This window comes from Erithacus rubecula (genome assembly GCF_903797595.1).
Source record: "Erithacus rubecula genome assembly, chromosome: 4".
Lineage (NCBI taxonomy): Eukaryota > Metazoa > Chordata > Aves > Passeriformes > Muscicapidae > Erithacus > Erithacus rubecula.
In genome coordinates this window covers 55,075,750-55,101,064 of record NC_136686.1, presented here as the reverse complement: position 1 = coordinate 55,101,064, position 25,315 = coordinate 55,075,750, and the positions used below count along the sequence as shown (strand labels likewise).

Here is a 25,315-nt window from a genome sequence, read left to right as displayed (position 1 = left end):
AGGGAGAGCTGGGAGCCTAAATTTTTGTATAGCTGGTGGAGGATGGTACACCAGAATCCCAAAGTCAGGGGACTTGAGTTGGAGTTGGTTTTCTTTGGAATCTACTTGTTCAACAGGTGATAGTAGGAAAGAAATACTCATTCTTACAGCATTTATTGTATGTTTAAGGTTCAGGTCAGTGTGCTTTCTTTGCTGTTCCTAGTTGTATGAGGACCTACTCTGCCTGTTGTTTTGAACTTGCTTTTCTGCTTGTAGCTGCCTGTCTAGGAAGTTTTGTTTATGAGGTTAAGGAGATAAAAATCACAGGGACCCACCACTAAGTACTTGCTCTCTGATTTGGTCAGTTAATTTTTTAGGATTGTTGTTTGGAGCTCTGATGGAGAATGTGGAGAGCCTAACATCTGAGGAAGGCAGTGTGGTAGTGGATGAACTGGAGCATGCTGAGCATGCAGGAAATAGTGGTTAAGTCTAAAGCTGTGTGTACTTTAAGCATTCACTTCAGCAGATGTTTGCATACAAGTGACCTTTTTTGTTTGTTCACAGGTCGTTGATTATTGCACTGTTGAGGTCAGTAGTAGCTATATCAGCACAGGAATGGGGAATCTGCCTGAGGGGAAAAGGTAAGTTTGGTTTTATTCACTATGGAGTTCAGCTAAGTTTTTGGCTTGGTAGACTCCCTGCTCCTGCATTAATCATAGGTGCTGCTGACCTCACCAGTCCAATTCACCTTGGAACAGCTTGGTACAGATGAAATCCAAAACCACCTGGGCAATTTTAGGATCCTGAATATAGAGGTGGAAAAGACTAAATGTTGCACATAGGCATTAATGATGTTTCAGCCCAAAAGATCGATCACTGTGAGAATAATTTTGAGCTACTTCTTGTGTCTGGTTTTGTGCTGTGTGTTGTTCTTGGGTAGGAGGAGAAATAAAGCACAGATTCTTCCTCTTGTAATAATTGACTGGTGTGTTTGTAGAAAAAATCATTGGTGCATTTAGCAGAAATGTGGGCACCCATTGAGTAGAGCATTACACAAATAATTTAACTTCCTTTTTAGTGAGTGGGAATGTACTAAGTTTTTGGACAAGTTGGATGAGAAAGTACTATTTATCATTAAATCTAACATTGTGTAAGCCACAATATTTATTCACACCTGTGTGGTCTGTATGATTTGCTCTGTGCATCTTGTCATCCATGCAGGTTTAGGGCTCCTGACCCCAGTCTCCAGGTTTTCTAGTTAGGGTACACAAAATATTACTGTGTTCAACAGCCTGTGTGCTTCTGAAAAAGCTGGAGTTTCACGGCGCATTTTTTAGGTCATGCTTTGTTGTTTTACCTTCTGTTGTGTCTCTGATGGTGACTTTAGAATAAGAAGAGATACTGTTTGTGTTTTGGCTTTGATTCTGCCTGCTCTGTCCCCACCTACTCCTTCCCTTCATTCAAGAGCTGTCTGTTGTATCAGTCTGCAGGCCTCTCCCTGATTCAAAGTTAATTGCTTTCCTGACACCCATGTATATCTGGGCTATTAATCATTATCCTCTTAGAAGTGGAGTGTTTCCTTGCACAGGAGCAAACAGTACTCTGAGCTTGTTATGCAGGAGTGCAGAGAAGGTTTTTCTACATAGCTCAAGACCAGCAGTCCTGTCTCCTCTGTAATACAAGTTGGATCTTTAGCAAGATCTGAGCCACCTGAATCTATTCAAGAGCTAATTCTCAGTAATTCACCCTGTAGTGGTGAAACTTCTAAGGGACTGTGTGCATGTTTTCTGTGTTCCTTGTCTAGAATCTTAACATGCTTCTGGCTGACTTTCTAAGACTTTTAAACTGATACTTGAAGATAACACGTATTTATTTGTAAGTGCTGTTCATCTTCTGTAGTGTTTTGCTTGCAGCAATGCTCTGTTTCTTGCTTGAAGCAAATGATTCAGCTAGTTGTAGTCAAACATAAAAATGCCTGTGTGCATGCTTCTCAGTCTCACACAAATATGTTCCCAGTGTAGTTGAATCATCCAGAAGCAATGTATGGCTCTTTCTTTGGATTTCTATTTGTCCTGCATTATCAGCACTAAAATACATGTACCCCTAAAGCAATAATAGGTTGAGAAGTGTTTGCTTTATTCTGTCTCCTTTTCACAGTTGTTCTGAGTGTTCTTTGGTTTGTATTTCTATTTGTCAGCATTATCAACCACTAAAATATATACATCCCTGAAGCAGTAATATGCCAAGAAGTGTCTGATCTGCTGCATTTCACTTTTATCCTTGCTCTGTGTGTTCTGTACTCTGGAAATTTGTCTTGTCACATGGCCTGCAGGCATTGGTTTTCTAAGTCACAGTAAACTTTGCCAGTGCATATGCCAGATGGGGTTGCCTGTTTTACAACCTAGAGCCCATTCCATTTCCTTGTGTGCTGTAGAAGCAATCATAGCTAGAATACTGTTGGCAACAAAAAAAACCAAATTCATACTGATATAAAGAGCTACAGACAAAAAGCCTCAAACTCATCTTGTCATAGCATTAAGTTTTTTATGTAATGCAAAAACCTGAATTGCAGTCTTATGTTGAAATAAGTTAAATTTATGCATGTGGTTGTTTTACTGTTTTTTTCACTTGAAATACTGCAGAGAGGGTGCTGAGGCATTGGAATAGACTGCCCAGAGAAATTGTGGATCCTCCCTGAAAGGGACTAGTGAAAGGTGTCTCTGCCAATCCTGTGGCAGGGCAGTTGGAACTACATAATCTTTAAGGTCTTCTCTAACCCAAACTATTCTGTGAACCTATGAATAAGAAAATGTCTGTTGTGCTCTTGAAAGATGTGACTTGCACAATGAATCCCCAAGTGTCTGATGCAGTCTTTTGCTGAGGAAATCTAAGACCAACCTGTAATTCTTATATTTGTTACTTTCTGGCATTTGGATCATCAACTGACTCTGTTGCCTTGTGCTTCCATTTTTATTTCTGTAAGGTGGGGCTGATGTTTGCATTTTCAAAAGTATTCTTGGACTTATTTATAAACAACTAATATTTAGCAGTCATAACCTGTTCAACACTTCAATTTCTTTTAATGGACATTATAGTGTGATTTTCAATTTCTCAGGTAGTTTCCTCTGTGGCCAGATTTCTTCTCTGTCCCTCCTTGGTGTGTGTTTGGCCTGTAGACAGGCAGTACTGTAGGTGGTACTTCTCTGAGAAGTCTGGTCTCAGGATGGCCAGGCATTCAGTCCTACTGAAATGCAGATAAATTATTTGTAGCAATTAATTTCTATGTAATGAGTTTTAAATTTTATTGTTTAATTATGACTTGATTTTGTAACTGTAGATAAATCTACTTAACTGGAGATGCAAACTGTGCATTCATAGATAAATGTATACAAATTGGCACATACTTATCATTGAGAAGAAAAAGATTGCCAAAAATCAGGCCACTTCTAAAATGTGTCTCAGTGGAGTAAGGTAAGCTTAACTTCCAGAATGTACTCTGACATGCTCTATCACTGACCATGCTTATTCTTCAGTTTCTCCCACAAACCTGTTCTGTGCCTTATGAGCAAATGGCACAAGAGTGGTTAAAGGACTGCCACAAATTGCTTTTAGTAAATCATTACTGAGCTGGAGTTTTCCAATATGGCATACTGAAACACTGCTCAAAGGGTATGTGCATATTGGCAGTTAAAAAGTCATTTAAACTAAGAAAGGACAACAGTGTAAACTCAGAATGAGAACTTGACAGTATTTGAAAGGTAGATCTCAGGATGATGAGCAGTAGACATTTAAAGTGCTGAAAGCACACACTGCATTGGAAGCATAGTCCATGAGGAGCTGTTAAATTATTACAGTAGGTTGCAAGTATTAGGAAGGAGGATTCTGTTATTAAGGAGGTTGTCTTTGGTGACAGGACTGCTAGAATAGTGTCTTCTTCCCAACCTTATTGACAAAAGCCTGTCATCAACATGTGTGCTTTGCAGTGGTTAGTAAAATTTTCTGGGGAAAATACTGTATTTTATTATTTTCTTGCCGTATGCAAGTATAAATAGTACTAACTGGGCAGGTAGGAGTGGCTGGTAACTAATTCAGAGATCCAGTCACCTATGTGCTGTTTTGTGCTTCATTGTAGCTTCCTAATACTTCATTAGAAGTTATCACAGCTGGTTCCATTCCAACTCACAGTTACTTTGTTAATGCTCATTTTAATGATTCTTCCCCAGTTGATAATTAATTCTGCTTTCTAATATTACTCTCCTGCAGTATTGTCAGCAGTCCCTGACTTTTGTTTTGGGAAATAAGAAAGAGGAAGTAGGCCAAAAATGTTTTAAAATATAAATAAAATAATTTTTACTTTTGAGTGAAAATTCAGTTATATGTAGCTAGGTTTTACCATAATTGATGTTTCAATTAAATCTTGCTTTATGAAAGCTTAATTAAAAAAATCAGGTGAAATGTTATACAGGGAAAATCAAGATGGGAGATAGTAATTACTTGATAGAGTTTCTTTGGGAAGAGTCCTGTGAGGATTCAGATATCCTTCCCTGCTCTGGTCTAAGACTTTTCAGTTATCTTCAAATATAGAAATTTCTTCATAATTTTTTCTCTGTGGAAGTCAATAATGCAGTAATCACAGGGCTTGCAAAGTTTATTTTTCAGAGCGATCCTGGATTCAGTTTTTTTTTTTTTTTTTTTAGTGGTAGCTTGTGCATGAATCTTTTCACTGAAAGCTTGAACTTTAAATGAGAATGTCATGTCACTTTGAAGGAGAATGTGGCTTCATTTTTAGCTATAAACTTTTCCGTTTTGAGGATGAAAGGAATCCACTTGTAAGTGAGAGCAGGTATGAAGGAGTTAAGATTTACTACTCTGGAGTAACTGTGCCTCAAGTATAAAGAAGCTGGGTCTCTTAGAGGATGGCACACAGCACACTGAAGCAGTGGAGTATTTCATTGCCCAGCTTATTATCTGACAGCTTACACTGATTTATTGCAACTCATGTACTGCAAGTCACAGGAAAAGCAGATTTTATCTTAAAGATACTTGCTGTATCTGTGTTAATTACAATGGGAGTGTCAGATATACTTTTAAAAGTTACAACTCCTAATTTTTCTCAAAATTTCTCATTTTCACTATTCTGTCACTGTATAGAGGCAACACAGCAGACTGGCAGACAGGAGAATCAGTGCAGTGCCCTGAGTTGGAGAATGGCACTTCAGATACTCATCTTTATTTCCTTAATCTTTAGGTCATCTAGAGTTATCAAAGTCTTGTATCACTTAATGAAGTTTACCAAGAGCAGTGGAGTGTTTTGCCAGCTTTCTCTGTAGGCTGACCTGGAGCTCTGCCTGAATCCTGCCCTGTTAATGTGCCTGGAGAATGAAATAGGGCAGGAAAGAGCTGCTGTGCACTGGGATCTCAGGAGCTGTGCTCAGTGCTGAGTAAGGACCTAACAAAATGCAAAGCAAACATTGAAGTAAAGCAGCTGTTACCAGAATTACATTTGTTGTTTGGAAAATGACTGTCCATCACAATGCATCTAGAGAACTGCAAATTGATAAAAATTGAAAGTCATGAGAGCAGCATTTCCCAGGAAACTCTTTGGCAGTCCATTTCCCTGACAAAATTTAGCAGTAATTTCTTTCCACCTGCAGCATTCATCCACTCCTGGTTGGCTGAGGCTTCCTCAGTTTTTTGTCCCTTAGGTGTTGGTAATGGAGTAGTTGATCTGTTCCTTTTTTCCTTTTAGCACTTGACACTACTGTCTTGCATTTTCTCCCCTCAAGTGCAGCAGGCTCATTCTTCACTTGTAGCTTCTTTTTTTTCCTGTCAGTATAAGCAAGCCTCTGGTAGAAGTAAATACACATAAAAAAATTTTAAACTAACCTTGCATCCCTTGATAGGTGGAATATTGCACCATGAGTGCTGCAGTTGTGAGTAAACCTATGTGACATGAAGAAAATCAGAATTGGCTTATCCCTCTGCTAAGGTCACTGTAATGTGAGATCCTGGTCCTAAGTTAAAACCCTCTCTGAAACTACCACTTTTCTTGAGAGATCTTTACTTGGGATTCCTCCATATGTTCTTCTATGGATGTTCTTCTATTGCAGTTGCATTACACTGGCACTGAGCAGCTGTTACTGAATTGGTGGCAGGGAAACTCCAGCTCATGAGAAGGACATGTGGCAGCTAGATATTTAAGCTGAGCTGCTTCTCTTTGCTTTAAGAGGTGTGCAGCACTGACTGACTTAACCCATGTGCACTAGGAAAGGCCCTTCTCTCCCTGGCATGCAAAATGTGTGGGCTACAGAAGGTACCTGGGGGGAGAAGTACTGATTTCTACCACCCCCCACCCTTCAATGCTGCAAATATTTTCCCATATGGTCAAAAAGATGTTTTACTATCTCTACATGGATCACTTGTGTTTTTTGTAAACACAAGCTTGGTTGTATATGAGTCTGCTAGTGTAGAAAGAAACGGAGAAATTACTATGATTCCTGGATTTTCATTATAACTGCAGTTATGCTTACATTACTGTTATGAGTGCTACTTGCATTGTAAGAGCATAATTGAAACTTTGTTTTTAAAATCAAGCCTTGGGTTGTAAAAGGCTTACAAGGCTTTTGTTTATTTTTTAGAGTAATAGTTATATAACCATATAACTGGTACCTGTCTTTCTACCAGTCATGCTGTTTTCTGCACAAATGAATAAATGTAGCAATTCCTATAAAAATGTAATTCTGAGTGTTGATGTTTGCAATCTATTTACCCATGGCAAGCACAAAATTACTGGGAATATATGTTAGACAGTATTTTTTGAATGGCTTTCCTGAGTAGAAAATGAAATCATTCAATGTTCTTTTTCTCTAAAATGTTAGTTTGTTTCTCTAAGACACTAAGTTTGCAATGACATTAGTCTTTCTAATTTTTGTTTTAATTAATAGCAAGTTGTAGGTAAGAAAATGTGTTGTTCTGCTCATCTTCATCTGAAGCTTCATGTTTGGAGACAGTTGCTAGACTTTTAACCCAGTGAAACCTAAAGCAGTTTACAGAGAAGTTGACCAGTTTCACTGTTTTGATAGCTGCACTTGTAAAAAGGGGCACTGTTAAAAACAATTTAGGTCTTAGTTGAAGAGCAACTATAGTTTTCAGGTATAACCTGAAGGCATGCTCTTGACTGAGTTATAGTTGAGCTTCTAAAGCTTGTTCATGTTTGTATAGATACCACTTCCTTTAGAATTCTTGTAAGTAGGGTAAAGCATCACTGTAGTAGAATTAGGGAAAAATGATATATAAGCAAAAGTGTAAAGTTAGAAAGGAACATTAATTTCCTGTATAGCTTTAAAACCTTGTCCTCTGAAAATAAAATTTCTCTGCACAGAAAATATTTTCTAATCCTTGAAGCATTCAACCATGGCTCTGGATTTTTTGATGTGAGATTGTTTGTTTTTTGTTTTTTTGTTTTTTTTTTCAACCATATAAAGATTGTGGTAATAATGCTGACTTTTGGGCATATATGAATGGCTATGAAGATGAGCCCTGACAAATCATTCTGGGTCATTATAAAATATAAATGATACTGCCCACTTTTGACTGCCTGTTCTTCCTAGGTGCAGTGCAGTCTGCTGGTGCTAAAGAATGTCTACAGAAAAGCACTGCTTATCTCAATTAATACTTATTTAAACTAAAACCACTCTTGAAGCAGATCAAGTAGTGCTTGACTTAGGTGTTTGTACAGGCTGTCATAAAGAAAACTACTATGTTGTATTCATAATTTTCAAGTGCAAATAAAAAAAAAAGCTCTTATTTTCTGAAGTGAGAAGTTTTTGCAATGTGGTAAAAATAAAAGTGTTGAGTGGTATAAACATCTAGGCTGCTTTAATCTTGTACAATGAAAGGTCTACATCCTACAGTGCAGTTACTTGCAGATTTTTGCAGTTATTTGCAGATTTTTGCAAATAGTTCTTGATCAAAAGTAATTCAGAAACAGAACAAATTAGAACTTTTTCGTAGTTGCTTTTGTTAACTTTTACTCTCTTCTAGACTTGATTGTTATTCTGGTATTGCTATAATGATTCAAAAATGCGTTTCTCTGTGATTTCTTGTATCTTTCTGAAATGAGATCTTACTGATACTGCAGGCACATATTCCCAGTGTGGCATTCTCAGTGGGATACTCAGGAGCTCAGGCAGTTGGGTGGGGTCTGGGAGTTCCACAGACTGGATTAATAGGAACAGATGGTAGCCATAAAGAATGACTAAACATAGGTAACTAATTCCAGGTTGCTGGGAAATATAAACTGACATTTGTAGTGCTAGGTGTGATCATAGGCTTGGACAGTTGCAAAGAACTTTGCTTCACATTTTCTGTATAATTCTCTTTATTGTTATGTCTCTGGTTAATTAAATCCCCACTCTCTCCTTCTGATTTTGTCACTCCAGATAAATTTCCTCTTAACAATTCTTGATTATTATTATAACCTTGAATAATATCTAAATAATGTTGAATAGAAAAAGTTATTTAAGAATAGTTTCTTCCCAGAATGAGCTGCTCCACAGAGAGTGCTAATGTTGAATTAAATAGGACACCACAGATGAAGCGTTTATAAAATTTACAATCATAGAATATTCTCAGTATTTTTTAAATCACTGCTTGTTTGTTAAAGATCACTCCATTCCTTTTGTAACTCCTAAACTGTTTTCTTTTAATAAACTGAGCAAACTAAGCTTTATTTTAATAAACTTCCACACTGTAACCTGTACATGGTTCTTGTCTATCTTCCTCGAATGCTTTTTTCTATTCCATAATCCCCATCTTCCAGATTAAAAATATTCCTTGACTCTAAGAATTTCAGTGTAGGAAAATCAGTACTGTGATAAATAGTCCCTCCTTGACTATGCTTTATTTAATATTCATGTCTCTTTACTATATGTGATTGCCTTAGACTGTTCTTCTGAGCTACTGTCCTGGAGATGCCAGAGAAAGGCCTTAACACTTTAATTATGGAGGAATTGTGTTCTGTGTTGGCATGTTAATTTTGTTATGAGCTGGATTTACTTCTGTATCTTTTGAACAAGAGAGAGCTTGGAACTTGAAATTACTCTTGTGGAAGGCTAATGCTATCTTCTTGGGACATTGCATTTACTATATGAACAGTGGTGGTTGTTTCTACTGGGTGCAATCTGAGCTCAGTTTTCTTATGTGAAGAAGGATTTTGTGCTTTTGGTCTGTGCTCATAATGCACAACAGTGAAAAAGTCTTCTTGTGGTCATGAGAGAATTATTTATTCACACTCATTAAGATATGATTGTTATATAAATCTGAGGCAATGTCAACTAGTGAGGAGTTTCATTTGCATTTCTTACAAATTGCTCGGGTCTTTGACTCCTTCACAGTTGGATACCATGATGTCACATAGTAACATAGGGTTTTGGTTATAATTACGTTGCAGTGGGGGTCACACAGATGTGGGCTGGTGGCTAGTTAGGGACATAAAGGTCTGGAATTACTTAGTCTATTAGATGTTCAACAGTACAGGTTCTTTAGTTATGATGAACCAGCTCTCTACAATTCAGTAAATTAGTGTTATAATACCAGACTTAAATGAAAGCTGCTGATGTGGGACCCCCATTCTTGAAGAGATCCATCTAAATTTGTCCATTACTATGATCTATGTTCTCATGTGGCTTTTGTGCTGCTGGTGTGTCCCACTGCCCTTCTGCATTTCAGTGCTCTCCTGTAGCCAGTACAGTTGTGCCACAGCTAAGAAATTGACTTGTAATCTGACATAGGGGAGATACTAAATGGGGAAGTGTGTTGCCAATCATCCTTGAAATAACTTTAAGTAACCAGTTATAAAATGTTGATAATGCCTTTACTAGATATGTGCAGTGGGTGGGAAGCCTAGATATTAGAGGGGACTTGAGCTTTCACAGATATTCACACTCAAATATAAGCTATGCAATGAATATTTTAGCTTTATCTGCTAGAGAAATGGTTAGAGTACTAGAAAAGCATTCAAATGCACTGCTTTCTCAAGTATATCCTATTAGCATGTTTAATAAGGCACTCTGTTATCCCCTTAGGTTGACTGTCATCATTGAAAGCTGAAGTGTTAACTGTAACAGCACAAAAGGACTCTATGAGACTATAAAAAGGCTTAATTTTTGATTAGGTTGAGCAATGTAATTGTAATATGTTTGGAGCTGGCTGTAGAATAAAAGGTGGCTGATTGTTGACAGCTCATGTATGTGTGTTTGTGAAAGTTAATGATCTTTTAAAATAAGTATCCTTTGCAGTTAAAATATATCTCTTTTGTCAGTGATGGATTTGTTTTCTCCACAAACTGTTTGAATTGATTGTTCTTTGATGGTAAAGATTATACCATTATTGTAGAACTCTTCAGTTCTTTCAGGAAGTTAACCAGCATGTTGTCCCTAACCTCCTGAGTTTTGCCACTCAGATGTGAGCAATATTCTAAAATTGTCTGTTGGCAAGAAAGCTGTTTTTGTCAGAGTAAAGCAAAAACCTTAAAGTATAATTTTGTGGGAACACAACTAAAAGAAAATATGTGATGAAAGTCCCTTTGTCTATATAATATGACATACTTCTGGCATCAGTCATATTTCCAAGGCACTGATTTCAGATTGCATGTCCAGTATCCAAGATGTAGGAAGTTTACCAGATTTCCTGAAAAGTTGCTGTGAGAAAACATTAGCAGCTGTAGGTTGGAAGGTTTCCCCTTGTCTCCTTAGGAATTTGGTGTTTACTTATATTCCCCTTGCACTCCCACAAAAAGCTCACCTTGACTTTGTATTCAAATTATTTTTTGTAGCATAGCAACCTCTGCTAATATTTAATTCCTGATTATCTTTGCCATAAACTTGCTTCTTCATCAGGTTGCCTCCATTAATCCTCTGACTGTGGAATCACTTGCTGCTTGGAATCCTTACCATCAACACAAACCATTACGGGATGCTTCTTAATTAAGTGAATTTTAAAGTTGGCAGCATTGAAGTTTAACATTTTAATGAAAGTTTGCTCTTGCAAGATATGTAAAATATTTTACCTTTAAGTACCTCAGTGCAGCTTTATATGTTAGAAACTAAAAAGTTCCCTTTTAAAACATTCTTCACTGTCTGTTCATTTGGAGCTCCTAACAACACAAATTTTTTTAATAAGCTGTGTATGTTCTTTGTTGTTAATAGAGATTGGTTGCTAAGTTGCTGTACTCTGAAATAAGATCAAAGATTTCTTTGCACTTTTTAATTGATTATTTAATATTTTAATTTCAGTTTCCACCTGGACAGTCTGGAGTCCCATGGTGGTTCAGGTTAGTCCATTGTCATAACTAGTCCAGCCTGGGGACCAATACAGAGTTCTGATGTCATTGTGAACTGTTTAAAGGAGATAAGTGGTACAAGCCCCTTAAGAGGCAGGTGGATATCCTTCTAGCTGGTTGTATTCCCTAGTTTGCTTAGTTTTCCTGCAAAGGGCCAACACAAGCTGGACAGGAGGGACAGAACCATGATAGAAAGTGACATCAGTTCCTGGATGTGCCTCCTTAGCACTTCAAGTTAACCATCAGCCCTCTTTATTACTAAGCATGAAAGACTAATTGAGTTGCACTAGCAACAGAAGTTTGTCAGGAACCCTTCCTTTCCTGTGTTTTTGGTGCTCCTGACACTGGTTATTGGCTGATGCCTGTGCAAAGACTGACACTTACATTTCTACTGCCTTAGAGCTCTTTTATTGTGCTAGGACTAAAAGTGCATCTCATTCAATATCCTGTCTCCAGCTTTTGTTGCTCATTTGTTGTTTTTATGACATACCTTCCCTCCTGTCACCAGGAGACATGACAGGAGCTGTGGTGGAAATCCTGATCTGGGCAAAGTACTTTTATATCTGCCTGATCTTGCAAAAAAAGTCTTAAAAATTATTCCATCTCCTTAGTATTAATGCTCAAATGCATTTTCCAAAAAATAACTTGGATTCCTTTCTTAGTCCTTGTGTTTTCTACTGTAATCTCATTTCTTAAAATATAATTTTAATTATTATAGGAGCTCTCCTTCATTGACCTTTCTGTTTCTATTGTCATTAGGTTGTTGACTTAATTTCTGAACTTTTTAATGAATTCTTTATGATGCTGACATGTTCATACTAGAAATACCTTTCTGGATGATAAAGCAATTCTAAGATGTCTTTTCACACCTCTGGTCTATTGATTGTCTTAAAATTGAGCTGTGTACAGACTTGTCTGTTTCTACTGGTAAATCTGCAGATTATAGTAGGAGCCCTAGTAATTAGTCTCCTAAGTGATTGTAGGAGTGAAAAAATACTTAGTATGATGATTTCAGTCCATTGTGTCGTCTGATGCTTCCCCTATAATAATTAGATGCATCTTCTGGTTGAAATTTAAGGAACCTTCTTTTATGCTTTTTCTAAGCTTTATCCTTTAATGAGGACAGAAAGTTCATGCCTTGGTTACTCAAGTGGATAAAGACTCTACTTTCCTGCTCTCTTTTTTCATATTTCATAGCTGTGGTGCACAATGTAGAGCTTCAGCCTTCTCTGACAGATTTCCAGTTAATTGTTTTCATTTTCTTTTTCTCATGTCTTGTCACTTATCAGCTCTACTAGTTAGGTAGTAATATGCTTGCCTACAGCAAGAATCTTTTATTTGGTGTGAGCAGTTTAACAGTGAGAGCATATTAGAAAATGTCATTTAAGTGCAAATGAAAGCATTCTCATATGAAGGATTAAGGGAAGATTCCATTGCAGCTATATTTGTTTTGCTAAGAATGCTGTTCTTTGTTTTCAAATTTCTTTAATGCCTCGCTATTAAAATAATTACATAACAAATGTTAGGTATTTTAGAGATTTTTATACTTGACTAATACTTAATGCATTGCTTCTAACTATGCCCTTTCAGAACTTACTCTCCTGTGTTCTAGTGTGTCTTAAATGGAAATCAGAGGAGGAAAGTCTGGAGGGCATTGATGCATTCTAAGGCAACTACAAGCAAATGAATAATTTAAATAACACCTGAGAATCTAAAACATTATTTCTTTAAATTCATATGGCGATTTTTTCTCTTATTTTGATCGGTTTCAGAATAGCCATTTTTTTACTCCTGGTGTTTTTTACCAAGAAGAACTTTGCTTTTGTGTGTGAATGCTTGCTGCATGCCAGTCAGATAAACTGGTAAGGCTTTCCTAATTGATTCTTCCTGTGCCCTGAAACCTCCTGCTGCACTCTTTCAGACTCAAGAGTAGCAAAGCATATATTTTGATATTGAAATGATAATTGAAAATATGTAACAAATGTCTTCTGAATTGAGATTTTTGCTTGAATCCTTTAACCTGTAGGTTTTCGGACATGTGGTAGAGGCAGTATGGTCTGAGTAGAAATCCAGAAAGGCTGTTTTAGACAGCAGCATTGTGAACACATTTCTCAGGACAAGAAAGCTGGCATGGGAGTTGCAGAATTACAGAGCTGTTTTGATTGGAGATCCACATGTTGAGATAGATGGTCAAGACTGAACTGGGCATGGTTCTGGGCAGCCTGCTCTAGCTGCCCCTGCTTGAACAGTAGTTAGACTATGGTCTTCAAATGTTTCTGGCAATCTAAGCAGTTCTGTGTGATTTTGAACTAATACACTAAATCCTTAGGTTTCCTCTGATAGATCTTGTTCTATTTATTGCAGGGTTGATAATAAATAATTTCAGCTATGTATTAATGCCAGCTGAATAGCTGGTATCACTGGCTAGCCTCTGACAGGACTGTTGGGGTGTGCAAGGTTCCTTTTCTCTATTTTTTCCTGTAGTCATCAACTTGTGAGAAGAATGCAGAAACAATAAATCTGTTGTCCTGATGCCTCTTATTCAAGACTTTTTACAAACATACTGACTTTCATGCCACCCTTATGTTGTGCAACAGGTTTTAGTGTCCCCTGTAAGAGGCAAGTGTCATAGCTGCAGCTACCAGTGAATCCAGCAGAGTCTCAGGGCTGATGGTATGCTCTGAACATCAGTGAGAGCTGCTGGTTAGGACAATGGTGTGGCTCTGCCTTTTGGATGCCTGAGAAGCATTTTTGGCTGGCATGCTTTAAGCAAGATTCCTCTGGAGATCCTGTGTAGAATCAGTCTTCATTAAGAGTTGAAAAGGGGTAGGTAAAAGGTAGGGTTTTTTTACAAGATATGTTTTGGTTTTGTTTCTGCACATCTTTCTTACTACTTTCTAGTACAAACCATATACAGATGCCATCTTTACTTCTCAAAGTAGCTCCACTACACAATTATGTATGTCAAAGATACATCTTAACATACAGTCCCAAGGAGCCTATGGGAAGATAGCCACACCACAGTGGGGGAGCAAGCATGGACATTAGAGGTGACATGCCCAAGGCAGAGGGATGGCTGGGGGAGCAGGAAGGCCCAGCCTTACTAGGCCAGGGTTGCCACAGCTGTAGGGCCCTGCCCCTCTGCCCCAGTGGCAGATGCTCCCTCATGTGGGTGACTTTTGTTTGCAGCAAGTGGGCACACTCCTGTGCTTTTCAAAAAAGCATTTTCTGTTATATGTTTGCAGTCTCCATCACTTCAATCATCATTATTTCAAATAGTGACTTGAAATATGGGAGAGAAACACCCTAATGGTGGGCTGGGTTTGAAAATTCATTTCTCTCTCAAATACACAAAGGACTATTTGAATACTTATTTCCATGGTGCATTCTGGTTGGCTTTGAAAATTGGTTGAATAAATTTTTAATGCCTTTTTTTTTTTTTTTTCCTCTTTCCCCTGACATTTTTATTTGAGTTTTTTATTCTGTGCTGGCTGCTCAGTCGATAAGAGGAGGAGGCATTGGCATGTCCTGGGAGGCTCTGCTGGGAACTGGGTTATCATGCTGAGAGGCTGCTGTGAGTGTTTACCTATCACAGCAAAGGATCTTCTCATGCCATTTTATTATTAAACAATCTGTATTCCTGGCTCGAGCTTTTGGAGGTTCCCAGCAGTCCTGTCAGGCTAACCTTGTTGCTAAAGATGATTTTTTGCTCTTAGTTTGGTCAGTCAGCCAGGCTGGGGGGCACTAGCTGAAATCTCTGCCATTCCATGAAGAAGCTCTTCTACTGTGACACAGCCAGGAGTCACAGCTGTGCTTCAGGAGCCATGTGCTTGCTTTTAGGTGACCCCATTTCTTGCTGGGGCTGTGGCACTGGTGCTGGTGTGGGGCTGTCTGTTTGAGCTGGTGGAGCTGCCTCAGGCTGGAAGATGTGCTGTGTCTGATGGTGCTTGGCTGTGCTCACTGTGCTCAAGTTGTATCTCAGCTGACTTCAGTAAAATATATTTTTGGGTGGCTGTAGCCAACATATTTCCAGTTTTAACTACAAAAGAAATCACTGTTGTTTCTTAGTGTTGGTTCTTGTAAGGAGATAGGGATTTGAACCCCCAAAGTACGTGCTGCACCCAGGTGTGCTCTTTGTGTGCTGTTGAACTCTGTTTTTACAGTTTGTGTGTGTTCCTTGTGGACATTTCTGTCTTTTGCACAAATGACTCCTCACATAGTTAGTGGGAAATATTACCAGTGTTAAGACAGAATAAGAAGCAGCTGTGGTTTAGCATTAGACCTTGTTTCCTTATGGTGATAGAGTTTTTGCATTGAATTATAGAATAGTTTGGAACTAGATGATCTTTAAGGTCCCTTCCAATCCAATCTCCCTGCATGGGCAGGCAGGCTTCTCTTTAGATCTAGTTGCACAGGGCCCAGCCAACCTGTACTTGAAATAGCACATGGAATATTTTTAAACCAAGTCAAGAAACAATTGTTCTATAACAGTGATGAAATGACACAGTAATAATAATAATAATGGTAGTGATAATAATAATGATGCTTGGTCTTATTTTTGTTTTTGACTGTGGAAACCATGTTAAAGTTCTTTTTAAACAGAGTTTTATGAACACCTGAGGTCTTTAGTCTCTTTGACTTATATGGGCTTACTTGGATCACAGCATGTCTTTCTTTCAAAACTATAGTAATATCTATCAGTTTATTTAATTTCAGTGTACATGCAGTGTGGATTGAGGAGTTATTCTTTGTATTATTATATCAAACTTTGAAATTCCAATACAACTGCTAGCAACCTGCTTTGGGTATGCTTCTAGAGTTTGTTAGTTGTATTTTTACTGTTTTCATCCTTTGCAAGTCAGAAATCAAATTTGTCTAGCTTATTCCATTTAAGTGTGTGGAGATTTTGCCTTGAGTATGGTTAGTTTTGTAAACACAAAGTCCTAAGTTTAAATCCAAAATATAGTCTGAATTGGCTTCTGTGAAGAATAAGTAACTCTACTCCAACTGAAACCAGCACATTCTCCACCCCTTATTCCATCTATGTGCAATGCATTCCAATTAGCCATGAACCCCCTTCCCATTATTTGCTATAATACACAGATATCATTCCCACAGTCTATGGACCACTCCTATAAAGAGTCCATAAATGGCCACTGGGTTCCTTTAGTCCATGACTTTGGGCTCTGTCTCTTAAGGTGGTCACTCAGGGCAGGAGAGATGGTGTTTTCTGTAGAGTTACTGGGCACCAAAGCCAGCCCAGTTCAGGTCACTGCTTGTCATGCCCTGCCTTGGTCAGCAACTCATCTCTGTGTAGCTGCTCACTCACTCCCTGCTGGTAGGGTGAGGGAGAGAACTGGAAGAGTAAAAGTGAGAAAACTCGTGGCTTGGAATAAAGACAATTTAGTAGGTATAGCAAAAGCCACACACATGAGCAAAGCAAAACAAGGAATCCATTTTCCACTTCTCACAGGCGAGCAGATGTTGAGCCATTTGCAGGACAGCAGGGCTCCATCTCCATCGTGTGTTACAGCTGTTGGGAAAGACAGACTCCAGAACTCTGAATATCCTCCCTTTCCTCCTTTTCCCCTAGCTCTATGTTGAGCATGATGCCATGGAGTCTGGAATATCCATTGGCATCAGCTGTCCTGGCTATGTCCCCTCACAACTACTCGTGTGCCCCCAGCCTTGCTGGTGGGGTGGGGTGGGGTGAGAGGCAGAACAGGCCTTGACTCTTTATAAGGAATAAGGAAAACATCCCTGAATAGTTAGCACTGTTTCCAGTACAAATATATAAAACATAGCCCTATACTAGCTACTACGAAGAAAATGAGCCATGTCTGAGCCAAACTCAAAATAGTATTTTATGATAAAAAAGCAATGTCGTATCTCTTTTGATTTTATAACTGCAACTGAATTTATTCTTGTAGGTGTAGCATCTATGACTGTGCCAGTGTACATCGCAGAAGTGGCTCCACCGCACCTGCGCGGCAGACTAGTCACCATTAACACTCTCTTCATCACTGGAGGGCAGTTTTTCGCCAGTGTTGTCGATGGAATCTTCAGCTACCTCGCAAAGGATGGATGGAGGTTTGTGTGCCTTCCTTGCTAAAAGCAAGCTGCTGCAGTAGTGATTTGCTTGGCAGCTATTATAATTCTTGTTGGTAAAACAGAATTTACAAAGAAAGAGGTAAAACTGTATTTAAAAATGGAACTTCAGTAATTAAATCTTGCCGAAATAGATCCATACTGCTTTTGCTTAAGCTTAATATTCACAGTGCACACAGGTTTTTTTACTAAAAACTTTACTAAAAACTTTACTAAAAACTTTACTAAAAACTTTACTAAAAACTTTACTAAAAACTTTACTAAAAACTTTACTAAAAACTTTACTAAAAACTTTACTAAAAACTTTACTAAAAACTTTACTAAAACTTACTAAAAACTTTACTAAAAACTTTACTAAAAACTTTACTAAAAACTTTACTAAAAACTTTACTAAAAACTTTACTAAAAACTTTACTAAAAACTTTACTAAAAACTTTACTAAAAACTTTACTAAAAACTTTACTAAAAACTTTACTAAAAACTTTACTAAAAACTTTACTAAAAACTTTACTAAAAACTTTACTAAAAACTTTACTAAAAACTTTATTATAAACTTTACTAAAAACTTTATAATAAACTTTAAAGTGGGAGAGTAATAAATATGCATAACAAATGTGAATGATTTTCATTATGTTTATGAACGTAGGTTACCTTTTGCATTTAGAATAATTACATGCTGATTTTTCAAAAGGCAGATTTCCAGTAAGTAACATGGTGTATGTGCAAGATAGACATGGAGTTTGAATATTCTTAATTTGAGCAGTGGTAATCTAGCAGAATTGATGGATATTGTAGCATAAATTTATAGTAAAAGCTTATGTTATGGAATAATAAAAATAAATTTTCTGGGCAGCACAAACTCAGTTTTCTCAGCCTCTTCTGTGTTACATGCTCCAGTTGTGCATCCTGTATTAGTGGTCCATTATTATCCCTGGTTTGTGGCTTTCTCTTGTATTTGTAGTTTTAGTCCTCCAAGTGCAGCACGGTGTGTTGAGCAGTGAAGAGCAATTGTTTATTCAGCTTACTGGCATGTGCTGGGTGACTTTTGCAGTAGTGCTGTGTTCTATGTACGTGCCAAGTGCTGCTCTGCTGGATTGAGTGAAGTCAAACTTTCTGTGAAGAAACAGGCTACCACCTTGGTGATGAGGTATCCAGTAATTCAGCTGCAATGCTGGAGCTGTTAATTGAGGAAGGTATACTGCCCTCAGCTAGTTCATTGCAGCCTAAGGCTGAGTAGGGAAGAATACAGATGGCCTGTCACCTGAAAGAAGTGGCCTGCAAACGCTTGGAGACAAATCACAAATGTTTACTCCTGAGTCATTACATATAAAGAAACATTGCAGCAGTTATTGTATCTCTTACTGACTAAATGGCTAAGCACTGGAGTGCTGCAACAAACAATAAGGAACTGCAATTTTTCTTGGCTCTGCATGTTCTTGGAAGTGCTGGATATTAAATTAAAATGAACCAAAGAAAACAAATATTTAACATGACCCTTATGTCAGGTTAGCTTTATAAACCCTCCTAATGCCATCTTAATGGTATTGCAGCAGTATGTCAGAGAAGGAGAAATGTTATAGCAGACTTATTAAATTTCATGCTGGATTTTTTCAGGTCTGCTAGACATCTGGCTTCGAACACAGTCTTGTAATCTGTATAGGAAAGAACTATATTAGGTTTCTGAAAGCTGGCTCATTGCATGAAATGTCTGAAATTCCCTGCTTTTACTCTAAATTGATTATATCAAAATGGCTTGCTCTGAAAACTATACCAACTCTAGAACTTGCAATGGATGTTCTCTTTCAACTAAATATTTTCTTTCTGGCCTGCTCCTTTTACTCAACTTTGACCAGAATTTTGCAGACTGGAAAGTAACTTCAGTGAGGGAGCACTGTCTGTGTATTTCTTTCTTGCCTTACCGGTGATAAACAATCCAATAGAGTTCAACTGGTATGAATCAAGCTTTCAGAACCCTTGATTGATTTTGCCTCCTAAGATGATTGCAGGCACCCAACTGCTTAGTTCTGCATTTAAGTGACTAAAGGGCTTTGGAGGAACAGAAATTTCAGTAATAAGAGTCTGAAGGACTAAATCTGCCTACTTAGATGCAGTAAAATGTACTTCTGTGTGCACTTTGATGGCAGTTGTTTTTAATCTCTGAGTTTGTTTTACTCTTCATTTGAAGTAGAAAAGGCTTTCTAAATATCACTCCGATAAAGATACTGAATCTACAATTTGGTGAGCTTCAATGATCTATGTATTTTGTATACAGATACCAAAATGTTTGTGGAGAAGGAAGAGCGTAGGAATAAATGAGGCCATTAATGAATGAGAGCATTAGTGAATGAGGAATGAGTGAATTAGTGAATTAGCAACACTGTTAGATACATTGACTGAAGACTACTCAGCTGATAAGCCTTTCTCAGACTGTGGTTTGAATTTGTTTTCTTTTTTAACTAATGGTGAGCCATATAATTTTTAAAGTGTTAGCAAAAGAAGGAGAGCTGCTCACTGAGCTCTTTCTAGAGCAAGTTTTGCTTTTATGACATGTGGAAATTTTGGCTAGTTTTGTGAAGAAACTTGAGGGCTCAGCTGGGGATGGGAAGACTGGGGTGGCCATCCACTTTGCATTGCCTTTTGGGTATTCTGTTTTTAACCATTCTCCAGTTTTCTGAGAGACTGCCTGTGTTTTTCTTTGTTAAATCCACAAATGTCTCTAAGAAAGTAATTTTCTATTTTTACTCAAAATGCATTTGGACTTGACAAATATATTTGGTTTATTGCCCAAATATAAGGTTTTCAATAATGGTTATTCTCTCCTACCTACTCAATTAGAAATCTCATGCATGATTTATAAAAAAATCTAGGTGAGAGGCTGCAGAATCAGCTGTAAAATCATGCATCCTGGGGTATGGGCAGAGGAGCTAGAGGAGAGATTAGCAAATCTCCTTAATCTCCTGACTGATGTCAAGGTGTGAATTTGTTTATGAGTACAGACTACCTTAATATTCAGAGGGACTGGTTTCTGGAGGTGTTTTAATGGTTATATCCACTGATGTGAAACCTGTGATAACTGCAATAATTTACAGGTGACACTAGCACTGTTTAAAGTCTTGAATTAAAGTGAAAAGAATCTGGGTGATGTGTAAATGGGAAAAGGTCAGATTTAAAAAGCAGAACAAAATTATACATTGTTCTGCAATTATTTTTGTCCTTTTATTGTTTTATTGAAGAAATATAAAAATGTGATTTTTATAGACCAGAGCCACTCATGAAGATTGGTGGTGTGCTTGTCTTCTGCAGCCTTTTCCCCCACTTTGGGTGAAGCAAATAACCCTGTCTGGGTGTTGCCACAGGTGTTGATCCTTGGAAGTATAACTGCTTGTACCAGTGATAATGCTTTTTTCAACAGACAACTAGCCTTAATGTTGTAAATAGTAACCTTTGGGCATCTAAAATGCAGTTTTGATTTAAAACCTAAAACTGCATCTGACTGAAGATTTAAAAGCAAACTTTCTGAAAGATCTGATGTAAATTGCTGTGCTGGTAGAATGAACATTTTTCAGTGTTTCTGCTTATAGTCAGAAATTATAATTGACAAATGCATCTGTATGTATGTACTACCGACCAAATTATGCATTTTTCTCCAGCTTTTTGTTGTTGTTATTTGTTTTTAATGTTGGTGAAACAATTAGCAGGATTTCAGTCTCATTTTTGTCATCAACAGTACCTGGTTTTCTCCATGCATTTGCTTTCTCTTTCTGTTGATTATTGTTGCTGAGGGGTTTATCCATTTTCAAACTAGTGAAATATTACAGGTTTTTTATTTAGTCTAACTTAGTGTCCTCAGGAGCAGTGGTGCTAGAGTCAGTGGTGGCACAATAGTCAACATGTCCCTGAGATTTCTTGGAAATGAAGGAAAGATCACATTTTCTAAAATACCTGCAGAATATAATTCCTACCCCCTTAACTTACAATGAGAAACAATATGAGGAGTGGGAGATTTCATTTGAAAATACAGTTTGAGTAGCTGTAACTGAATCTTCTCATAGCATGTTTTTGTAGGCAATTAGATATTTATCTGTTTTCTTCTTTGTTTCCAGGTACATGCTGGGCCTGTCAGCTGTACCAGCAGTTATACAGTTTCTTGGATTCCTGTTCCTTCCCGAGAGTCCCCGCTGGCTCATTCAGAAAGGGCAGACTCAGAGAGCACGGAGGATTCTGTCGCAAATGCGCGGCAACCAGGCAATTGATGAGGAGTACGACAGTATCAAAAACAACATTGAAGAAGAGGAAAAAGAAGTTGGAGCAGGTATGCTGAATACTTGTTGGCCACTCTGTCTATCAGTGAGGAGATAAAAATCAGAAGAAATGTTGAAGTTGTAGCCTGTGGGAACTTGATGTTTTGTTCTTTGAAGTACTGTAGCTGATTGATAGAAATATCTTCATTTTTGAAGCTGTGCACTTTCAAATTAGGTTCTGATTTCTCAAATGAAGTAAGAATAAAGTTGTGTAGGATTCAAAGTTTATACCACCTACACTTATTTGATTTCAGAAAATTGATCAGTTTAAAAATATTAATCTCCAAGAGTGGAAATAAATAAAATAAAGTTTGGTTTCTTTCATTAGTGGAAAAGGCCAAACAGACACAAGAGAGGTCAGAAGGCATTATACATGCCTCAATTATCCAGAGGCCCCTTCCCAGCAAACTGCATTCTAGACAAGAAGCCTTTGGAAAGATCTACAAAATAAGGCCTGTAATACATAGATTTTTTTCTGTAAAAGCAACTTCTGAAAGTCCTTTTGATCTGTCCTCAAGAGAATAAGGCATCTAAATCAAATCCTTTTTTCACTCCTTTGAGTCCTTTTGTCATATTTGCTCAAAACATTGTGTTCATGTGTGTACTTATAAAACAAGATTACTGTTTGATTGACTTTCTGTACTATGAATATTTTTTCTTTGCTTTCTGCTGGAAGTGTTGACCTGTGAATGTCAAGTAAAGCTCTTAAGTAAGAGCTGTCCTTGATAGGAAAACACTGTAACTTCTCATAACTGGTGTAAAGAAAAATGGATGTTACTTGACATATGTATAAACTGAGATTCAGCATCTGATAATACCTATTCTCACTGCCTTATTGAGTTTGTCTTTAAACCTTACAATAAATAATTATGTGTCTGGAAAAAGTTATTTGACATATAGTTGAAGGGTTTTCAAAATATTTCTTATTAGCATGAAGCAGGGCTGGGTGTTTTTTTTTCTCACATTATGTTTTAGAGGCTTTGGATACCTTTTTTTTCCCAGTTCTTTGGGGTTGGGATATGAAGTGCATTAAAGCAAATTTGTAAAAAGATGAAGTGGGTCTTCATAGAACAGCTTGGTCTTAAGGGTTCTGAGCTTAGGTTCTTCATGATTGGGCTATTAACTTGTGTGGAAAACCACTTAATGTCCAGTACTAAAGTTTAACACTGCAGAAATAAAAGGAACAGTCATTTGGTCTACTCAGTCCCTTGTTTTCCATCACTGGGCTATAGGGTATGACCCTGCTTGTCGCTCTTAAATCTTTGGTCATGATGCTTTTTGAAAATTTTGAATCAGATGTAGTGTTGTGGGGGCAGTAGGATCATTGCTCACTCAGTCCTTTATATATTTGTAACTTGGACTGGGACACTTAAGTCTGCTGAACAATCAACAAGATTGTTGTCAGGGATATGCAGGTCTCTTGGTTTCCCCTACACACTTCACCAAAACCTTAATGTGTTCCTGGAGTCCTGTTAAATCAATCACATTCCTAGGAGAAAGCTTGGTTACAGACAATCAGTCTCTTGCTCTCAGGTAATCTGCAGATTCAGAGTTGTCACCCAAGGGCATTATAAAAATGAGGGTAGTTACAAGTATATGCTGTCCCATTTGTTATAAGGGCTTACAGACAGGCATTGGACAGCTATGGTCACTTTTGATTTTGATTATAGTTGTGCTTGATCTCATTTAACTCAAGATCTTCATTGTTATAAAGAGGTATGTTGAATGTCAGCATTAAGACATACATTGCTTTTGTTGCCTTTCTGTGACTTACAGGTCACAGGTGGTATTAAGTTGTAATTGATTTCATTTCTTGAGGAGTTGTCTGGATCCCCAGTATTGAGTTTTGCTTGTGTAGTGCAAAAGCAACTTTCTGTTCATGCTTTCATTGGCAGGGTTTCAGGTATTTACAACTAAAATGTGTGCATTTGCAAAGACTTTGCATTTTATTTTGCTAGTTGTGTTTCTTTTTTCTTTGAGGGGGAGGGTAGGGGGGAGGTTATCTATATTAATGTAAAACTTTATTAGTTTCTCCTATTTGTAGCAGACAGTGTTTTAAAATGCTAGGTAATAGCAGTAACAGATGACTGTAATTCATATCAGACATTTTGAACCTCATTCCAGTTTCACAAAAAACTTTAATAAACCTGAACTGACAATGTGTGTACATGACATTCAAGGAAAGATGACTTTGCAGATTGAGAATCATCTGGCTTACTTTTAAGTAAAAGTGCCCTTTCCTTTCATTTTTCTTACTTGGCAAAGGACAGATGTTCTTTTTCATTGACTGATACATGAGCATCTTTGCCAGCTCCTTAGGGCATCACTTTTTAAGTGAAACTAAGGCTGTGTTTGACTCCTCTGCAAGGGAGTAGTACCATGTAGCCATAACACATTCTCCAGTCCCACACTTAAGAACTGGAGTGCCTTTTGTAACTGTTTCATCAACTGTTCTCATCACCAAGGAGTGAATTATAAGGAAACTTCATCTGTATTGTTTAAGCTACTTTAATGTTTGGTTTAAATGTGTGCCATAGAACTAGGGAACTTAATTACATTTCTCACATGGTCATCAAGCAGCTTCTGTCTTCAAAATCACAAAATGCCTTCAGCAACAAACTTCTGCTTCAGAAGTCTTCATACAGTTATGGGATACCTGTTCAGTGAATGATTCACATTTCTGTATCCTTTCCAATACATTCAATCAAATCAGGGCTGCTGATACTGCTAAGCAGCTTGTATTTTAGCATTTTGAGATTGGCATCGGGGAAAATAATGTATCTTTTTGACAAATACTTTCCTCATGACTGGTTATGCAAATGACATTTTTTTCTGGCAGTCATGGATACTGCTTTTGTGTGCTCTGTTATGTACTTGCAGTGTGATTTCTGGTGCTGTAGCCTTGCATTTTGAGAAGTGGAGGGGAGGGCATTGCATTTTGCAGTAACATTGCAAGACAAGTCAAATCTTGGTCATCATCTGTTAATATCAGCTCACAGGTACTGTAGTGCAAAACCAGGTTGTTGATAGGAAAATTAAAAAGAGGAAGATTTTAGAAAAAGAGGGTTCCCAAAGAGCTGAGCAAAGAGGAGTCTATAGGTGCAGAGTGTGTGGAGCTCACAGGTTCCCCAGTGCTTGGCTTAGGTTCTGAAGCCTCCTGGAGAGAAAAAGGAGAGAATGGTCAGAAGGGGTTTGCAGAAAGATCAAAGACATTGCTGGGAGAGCATTCTGGCACAACTCCTCCTAGCAAAACAAGTGTGACTCACATTGCTGCTGAATTGTAGTTTTTAGTACAGTTAAGGCAGAGGCTCTGTAGTGCACCTTAGTTAAAATAGGCAATCAAATCACAGCAATGCAGGTAAGCACTTGCACAGGGATTTAATTGCAGAATCAAAGAATCATGAAATGATTAGGACTGGAAAGGACTTTAAATATCATCTAATTCCAACCCCCCTGCCAAGGGCTGGAAACTTTGTGCTCAGAGCCTCATCCAGCCTGTTCTTGAATACCTTCAAGGATAGGAAATCCAAAACCTCTCTGAGCAGCCTAATCCAGTGCCTGAATACCCCCACAGTAAAGAATTTCC

At 37.8% G+C, this 25,315-nt stretch overlaps 1 protein-coding gene across 2 annotated transcripts in view; it reads left to right on the top strand.

Moving 5' to 3' along the window:
• SLC2A13 (solute carrier family 2 member 13) overlaps positions 1 to 25,315 on the top strand; it is a 139,127-nt gene that overhangs the window by 10,774 nt on the left and 103,038 nt on the right. For both annotated transcript variants that reach the window (XM_079304599.1, XM_079304598.1), the window contains exons 2-3: positions 17,251 to 17,410; positions 21,532 to 21,740. In XM_079304599.1, coding sequence (XP_079160725.1) covers positions 17,251 to 17,410; positions 21,532 to 21,740 — 369 coding nt within the window. The remainder of the gene's footprint in view (positions 1 to 17,250; positions 17,411 to 21,531; positions 21,741 to 25,315) is intronic.